The sequence below is a fragment of the Eschrichtius robustus genome, chromosome 1, assembly GCF_028021215.1.
Source record: "Eschrichtius robustus isolate mEscRob2 chromosome 1, mEscRob2.pri, whole genome shotgun sequence".
NCBI classification, from domain to species: domain Eukaryota; kingdom Metazoa; phylum Chordata; class Mammalia; order Artiodactyla; family Eschrichtiidae; genus Eschrichtius; species Eschrichtius robustus.
Window position 1 is genome coordinate 77,016,356 of NC_090824.1, and position 7,977 is coordinate 77,024,332.

At 33.4% G+C, this 7,977-nt stretch overlaps 1 protein-coding gene across 1 annotated transcript in view; it reads left to right on the forward strand.

Moving 5' to 3' along the window:
* Positions 1–5,892, forward strand: part of KATNBL1 (katanin regulatory subunit B1 like 1) — a 50,440-nt gene extending 44,548 nt beyond the window's left edge. The window contains exons 5-10 of the mRNA XM_068548683.1: positions 684–802; positions 1,495–1,545; positions 1,634–1,723; positions 2,390–2,479; positions 3,288–3,381; positions 4,930–5,892. Of these exons, the coding sequence (XP_068404784.1) occupies positions 684–802; positions 1,495–1,545; positions 1,634–1,723; positions 2,390–2,479; positions 3,288–3,381; positions 4,930–4,962 (477 nt within the window). The 3' untranslated portion in view covers positions 4,963–5,892. The remainder of the gene's footprint in view (positions 1–683; positions 803–1,494; positions 1,546–1,633; positions 1,724–2,389; positions 2,480–3,287; positions 3,382–4,929) is intronic.
* Positions 5,893–7,977: the final 2,085 nt, after the last annotated feature.

Below are 7,977 nucleotides of genomic sequence, written 5' to 3' on the forward strand. Positions count from 1 at the left end.
TTTTGACATTGAAAAATCTTCATAATGTGTGCGAAAAAACGAGGTTTTCAAAAATACAGGTATTAGAATATTTTAATTTTATGTCTACCTAATTTGTCTCTGTCTAGAAAGTGGCTTGAAAGATACTTACCAGTCTGTTAACTGTGGTTACTCCTGAGGAATGTTAGTTGTTTTTGTGGGCAAGTAGAGAATATTCACTTTCTATTTTATAAAGTTTTGTGCTACTTGAACTTTTTACAACAGGAATATATTACCTTAATTATACAGAAAAAAATGAATGAATGAATTTAAATACTTGTCACAAAACTCAATTTCTGTGGTTCCCTACTCATGCTATTCAGTTGGTAATGACTAGCCTATATGTTTACCTTTTTATTTAATACACATTATAAATTAAATCCTAGGTTTGTAGGTGAGTAAAAATAATTTATTCTATGAACTATTGAGATTTAAAAGGAAAATGGTAGCAAATAAGAAAAAGTATTGATAAAAAATAAACAGGTCCTAAATTTATTCAAATCATTTGTTTACTGTGTTCACTGCAATATTCCTTTTTGTGGGCCAGTAAAAGGAGTCATCTTTGCCTAATTTAAAATATGTCTACCAGAATAATTTAATTGAAAAAAATGGTTTCACGTCATATCTCAATGTGCTTTTTAACAAATTAGATTCCTGCCTTTCAGGTTTCTCAGGACCATGAAACAATGACACAGGTTTTGTTCAGCAGGAATTTGAGATTGAATGTAGCTTTAACTTTCTGGAGAAAGAGAAGTATAAGTGAACTTGTAGCTTATTTGGTGAGGTAAGTGTGACTCTTTATGGTTTTGTTCAGTAAAAGTAATTTCCAATGTATTATCTAGAAGTGCCTCTTCTTTTTTATGTTATACTGGCTAAAATTTTGAACTTCCTATGTTTAGCCTCAATAGTAGCAGTATGGTTTAAATTACATTTATCTTCAGTCTAAGAGTCCAAAATACAGAAAACCATCTGTTTTATCAGATTGAACAAAGCTGTTACCTTCTCTGATTAAGATTCTTATCTATAAAACTAAGAGATACCATTCTGGGAAACCCAACCTTTTAAAAATCCCCTTTGAGTGAAAATTTTAACTATTACCTTCCTCACTGTATTTAAGTCTCCTCACGTTACCTTGGTGAGGCCTTCCTTGACTACCTTATTTAAAAATACGTATTTCTTCATTCCCTATCCTTCTTTCCCATTTTATTTTTCTCCATAGCCCTTACCACCATCAACATGCTTTATATATTTCACTTGTTTATTGTCTGTCCCTGCCCTCTCCACCTCCTCCCACACTCACACACATATTGAAATAACAAGTCCTATTTCTTTGTTCACTGCTGTATCCCTAACACCTGACTCATCATAGACACTCAGATCATTTGTTGAATGAGTAAATTTCTCAAAAGCATTGTGAAGGTTATAATATGAAAATAAATAAGGAAATCAGCTATCTAAGCAATTTTGTTCCCACAGGATAGAAGACCTTGGAGTTGTGGTGGATTGCCTTCCTGTGCTCACCAATAGGTATAAAGAATATTTTTCAGAAAAAAGTACATTTAAAGAAGGACAAATTATGACCTGTTCATAATTTTATAACTTAGTATTTATTTAGTTTACAGGAGGAAAAACAATACATCTCACTTGGCTGCTGTGTAGACTTGTTGCCTCTAGTAAAGTCACTACTTAAAAGCAAATTTGAAGAGTAAGTGCTAATCTGAACCTCAATTCATTTTTCTCTTTCAGCATCCTTGATTTTGTGCCTTATAAGTGCATAGTGGTAGACTGAGCTCCATGAGACATACATGGTTTGTGTTTTCCAGGAGCTTATAGTCCAATTAGGAAAAGAATATGGAATGACTAGAGAACAATTATAAAACTGTCTATAAACATGTTACAGAAAGTATAGTTATGTGAAAGTAGTGAAATAAATTTTTTAAAAGGGAAAGATAGGGCTTCCCTGGTGGCGCAGTGGTTGAGAATCTGCCTGCCAATGCAGGGGACACGGGTTCGAGCCCTGGTCTGGGAAGATCCCACATGCCTCGGAGCAACTAGGCCCGTGAGCCACAATTACTGAGCCTGCGCGTCTGGAGCCTGTGCTCCGCAACAAGAGAGGCCGCGATAAAGAGAGGCCCGCGCACTGCGATGAAGAGTGGCCCCACTTGCCACAACTAGAGAAAGCCCTCTCACAGAAACGAAGACCCAACACAGCCATAAATAATAACTAAATAAATAAACCCAAAAAAAATTAAAAAAAAAAAAAAAGGGAAAGATAAGTGTGTATGTGTTTTTTGAGGGGGGTAGAGTGTCATCTTTTCTAAAGGCTTCTTGGATGAAAACACTTGAATTTTGTAACGAAATGTCATTTCAGATATATAATAGTTGGTTTAAACTGGCTTCAAGCAGTCATAAAAAGGTGGTGGTCAGAACTATCATCCAAAACAGAAATTATAAATGATGGGTGAGTATACCTTTAAACTCATACTAATAAAGTTTTTTTTCAGGAAAAGCAGCTTGATTAAGCTAGGTGAGAATTTTATTTCATGATTATCAGTATATAATACTTATTCTCTTCATTTTCAGAGAAATATTAAATTGGGATACTGTTCATATGTGAAAAGTTGAATTCCAGAGCCCAGTAACCCCCTGTATATATTGTTCTGGCAGAATCCTACCCTTCATTTTGGGAGGCAAAAGCACAGCAGTGGTTTAACCCTTATATCCATTAGAAAGGAGTGAGAGAGAGAAAAAGAGATGGCTTTTAGTGGAATAAGATTGAGGCACAGGAATGGAGTCATCCTGTGGGGTCCTTTGGCTCCCAGACATTAACATGAGAATCCAGTGTGGATGATTACACTTCTAAAAACTGTATTATAATCATAATTTGAGTATTGCCTTGATGTGAAAATGTGTGGGTATTCTACCAAATGAGCCAGATTATCATGAAGCTACAAAAAAAAATCTCCCAACAGTTTCCTTTAAATCCATAATTTGCTTTCTAGCCTCTCAGAATTTTCCCACTTTCCCACTTCATACTCGATTGTCTGAATGTTCCAAATGCCTGTTGTTTTCTTACTTTCTTTAACAACTAAGTAACCTTTAATTTCCATGATTGACGTGTACTAGTTTAAAGAGTTGCTTGACTTCAAATGGTATAATTGTATCCTGAAAAATACTTGAAAATTTTAAAGCTGTTTTCATGAAGTGTATTTACTACCAAAGTCCATATCTTACTATATTTGCATTTTTTCTTCTTTTTTTTCTCCTAGAAATATTCAGATTTTAAAACAACAATTAAGTGGATTGTGGGAACAGGAAAACCATCTTACTTTGGTTCCAGGATATACTGGTAATATAGCCAAGGTAATCTATATTTAAGCTTAATTAAAAATTAGACATAATGTAATAGTATTATACATTCATAAACGAACTCTTTCAAATGTCCAATTCAGTACTACTCTAACAACGTCTAAAGTCAATTTCATATTTATAAACACTTAAGGTCCTCTGGATATGAATATGACTTTGGCAAGGAATACAGGAATTAGTCATTGAATGTGTTTCATATACAGCCACAGAAATAATGTGGTAGTAGGTATTTAATGACCTAGCTCCAATTAGAGAAAAATATTTGAAAAAAGGTTAAGAAGGCAACTGAAAAGACAGTGCTACTCAGGAAGCAAGGGGTGAGGAACATAATCAGTTTGGGGGTATTTTTACTTGGCTTTTGCTAATGTCATGCTTTTTTGGGAAAGTTAAATTGCTCAAATGACAGTATGAATTTGACATCGTTCTTTATTGATTTGCTTGTCCCAAAGGAAAAGGTACATTGTTATTTTGGATTTTAATATTTAAACTCCGAAATAGTTTTGTTAGTTAAAATATAACTGCAGGAAAAAAATCACTGTTAAGAAATATTTCCACCCTTGTATTGGGCATACTGCTATCATATAAATGGGTATTAGCCAGAAATATAAAAACTTTCTTTGGTTTAAAAAAATACAATATTTATATTTATGTCTTGGACTTACTTATAAAATTCTTCTTGGAATACCTTCATGAAAGGAAGCATAATGATGTCAATAAGAGGATTTATGTCTTGGACTTATAAAATTCTTCTTGAAATACCTTCAAGAGAGGAAGCATAATGATGTATCAAGCAAGTGTGTTACCACTGTGTATAATTTTACTGTGTAGAATTCTTAATGATGAAAATGTTATGAACAGAAATCAATTTCCTGAAGTTTTTTTATTGTTGTAATTTTAATTGTTGTTCTTTTGATAATAGGAGGGAAAATGAAGTAAAAGTTGATAGAAAATGGAATACGTGATATATCACCTTGCTCTGGAAGTGCCTTGTCTTCTTAGTAGTAGAACTGAAAAATTGTTTCCTTAGAAATTTGCTTTCAGTTGTAATTTTTTATAAAGGGAGACGCTTTATTGTGAACATAACCTTAAGATACTGTATTTATTATTACAAACAATATTGAGTGATTAAAAGATCTACGAAGTTCCTTAACCTATGATAAAACCTCTTTTACAATATTAAACCCTCAATGCAATTTGTTGAGGGTAGAAATTAGAACGTCTATCCTCAAGCTGGTCTAGAGTTTATATAGCACTGAAGGAGTTGCTGTGAATGATGTAATGATCTTGCTTAGCTATAAAAGCAGAGTTGTTTGATCACAGAGACTAAAACATTCACTAAGCACTTTGCAAACACTTATTGAGCACATGCTGTGTGCTACAAAAGTGCAGATAAAATGTTGAGTAAGACAAATCTTTTGCCCTCAAAAGGTCACAAAGGGAAACAGGCAAAGCTAGTGACCAAAAGGGAGAAGAAAATGGGGTGTGTGTATGTGTTGTATTTACAGTGCTGGCTAATGAAATGTTTTTGTTTTATTCTCTAAGGACGTAGATGCTTATTTATTACAGTTGCATTGAGAGACTTCATCTACTAAATAGCATTTGGTTATTCAAAACATCCCTGGACTATATGATTTCCCAAAAAAATGTCTCAACTGAGAACTGTGAACTGTGGAAGAAATCAAAACCATTTTTTCCTTTAAGAAGCCACATAATGAAACCACTAATGAGACGCTAAGGATCTGCTTCACATTGAAGTGGAAAAATATCCAAAAGGAGCAGCTTCAACTTCAATGAGGTGAAAGTGCACTATGAAGATTGTTCACCTTTGCTGCAGTTTGGGATTTGTATGGTTATTTGGTAACACTGTTTAAGAACTACTGGGTCTTAATGCAATCCTGCATAAGAATATAATTTATACTATGTGAAACGTAAGACAGGACTTACTACTAGGAACTATAAAGGCCAATCATCATTCCTTTTTTTAAGATTGTGTTTTATAAGAAAACACTTACATGTGTGCAGCTACTATTTTCTTATGTTGGAAAGACTTTGAAAGTTTACACCATCATAGCAAATAATCAATACTAAAAGTTTTTTGTTCACACTGAGATACTGTGTATGCAGAATGCCTTAATTATTAATAAGCCAATGTGTATGATACCAATATCTGTTTAAGAAAATTAAAACCAACCATGCTTCTGGCATGATAAAATCATGGAATTAAATCGGGGGTTTCCATTCATGTAGAATGTTGTTGTTAAAACTTATTCCACACCATTCTTAAAACTTGAGAATATTTTTAGTATCTCTGATTTTTTTTTTGGCCAGAATCATGTCATGTGTGTACGTGTCATTCCCATACATAAGAAAAAGGTGAATATGTATTTGTATGAATGCTTAACTGGAAATGTCCATGGAGTTGGCTAATTTATATTCACTTTTTATTGTATATAGATTTCTAATATTTTCAGTTCTGTATCATTTAAGTTTTCTTCATCTGAGTAAATTCACTAAATATTTCTATTTTTTGCTTTTTAAAATTCTGATTTTATATGAATTCTGATTTTTTTCACTACATATGTTTAAAGAATTGCATACAATGCTTTAGAATTGTTTACACTTAGTGCTGACGTTGTATTTTAAATTCCAACACTTTACTACCTCCTCCAAAGGTTGGTATGAAATGCCAGCAGACTGTATGAGGTCTTTTTTTTTTTTTAATACCACTCTTAGTATCAGTGAATGTCTTAACATTCTGGAATGTCTTAACAGCTGTATGCATTATCTTGAAAGTGGCTGGGGTTAAATGCCACTCTTGGTGGTTCATACATCATCTCATCTTTAATAAGCCTGAGAGGCATCTGAGCAAAAATTTTGAGTAATTGAATTTCTGTGCAGTAATCCTTCAAGCACTTGAATGTAAATCTTTAGCATTTATCCAATTAGCCACTACTGATATGAATCCAAAACAAGCATCTTTCTTGCTTTAAAAAATGTTATTTTTTCACTGAGTTCTATTTTTGTGTAGCTATATTTTATATAGCTATTTATTCCTTACAGTGAACATCAATTGTAGTAACTGGTTATTCTCTAAAGTTTTTAGATTAGAATAATTTCAGATTACTGCACTTCTGAGTTTTGAGAGTTGAGTTATTTAAGAAGTCATTTTTCAGGAGATGGGAATTTGAATTGTAAACCTGCGTCATCTCTGTGAAACCTTAAGATCATGAAATACAACCCTTCTGTGTTCCTATTCCTTTTAGTTTGCACTCTCTTATCTAACAGTTTCAACCAGTCAACGCAGTTGGTGCATGGTGCTAATGAGGCTAAGGACAAGAGTTCAATCCTTTTAGGTGTTTGTTAACGGTACACACATACACAGAACTATTCATGGCTACAGATTGCACCTTCTCTTAGGTGTCCATCTCACAGATTCACTCTTGGTCACAAGGAAGGGAAGATGGTGTGTATAGCATAACACAAACCCTTCACCTCAAATGGAAAGATAACTCAAATAATTGGCACATGGGATACTATAGACTTTAATCTAATATTTAAAATAATATTAAAAATAATGTAATATCTAAAATTCTGTGTCAATATAGTTTTCTCTGGGTAAGATCAATGACTAAACATTGTCCTCTGAAAATCAAACTTAATCAAACTTCAGTAAAAATTAGGTACAAATACAAATGAAACATATTTTTTAAAAAAAAGGTATTATCCTGTTAATGCTGAGTTTGGGTTTGTTAAAGAAGAGTAGATAATGCTTCATTTTTACATACTCAGAGCCATATAAGGCAGCAGTCTTTAGCTCACAAATATTATTCAGTGGCACACACTCCCAATTTCTGTTCTTGGCCTTTGCAGTTTACCTTAGTACCTACCTCTCTCAGTTACTGAGTTATGATTAGTATTAGGTGATTTTAAGATTCTTGGATAAAAGATGTTGGATAAGTAAATATTGTTGAACTCTTATGTTGTTATCAAGCCCTTCTCATGCTGTTTAATTAGAACAGTGTTGATCTCCAGAAAGAGCCAAAGAAAGTGTTTACAAAGTATTTTGGCTGTTGTATTGACCTAGATTAGGACAATTGCTGTCTGTCATCGCTCTTTTGTTGCTGTGTTGCTAAGCAGTATAACTGAAGGACTACCCAAGGTCTCTATGCCTTTCTACCTCTTCTACCTTCTTCAGTTTTCTGTTCGTGACTTTCTAACTTTGCAAGTCCAGGGACAGGTAGTTTTTTGAGATGGTAGAGGGTTATAATCAAGTAATTTGCTTCTTCTAGGGATAAAGTAAATGGTTTTATAATGAGTGTTCAGAATAAAAGTTAAAAGTTAGGAGGCAAGCCTTATCAGATGGTTTTTAAAACTAATCTTTTGGCAGTAATTTCAAAAGTAATTGACATACATTATTTACATGAATCCTGAGGTGTGAGAATTTGGATATAAATATCTATATCTACTTTGAGGGATCGTTAATATCAGCACTGAACTCTAAGGGCTACTGAGGAAGTAAATCCTAATGCCCCTAAACATACTTGGTACATGTCATGTCCTAACCTTAAAAATGCTTGTGTGGGTTCAAAG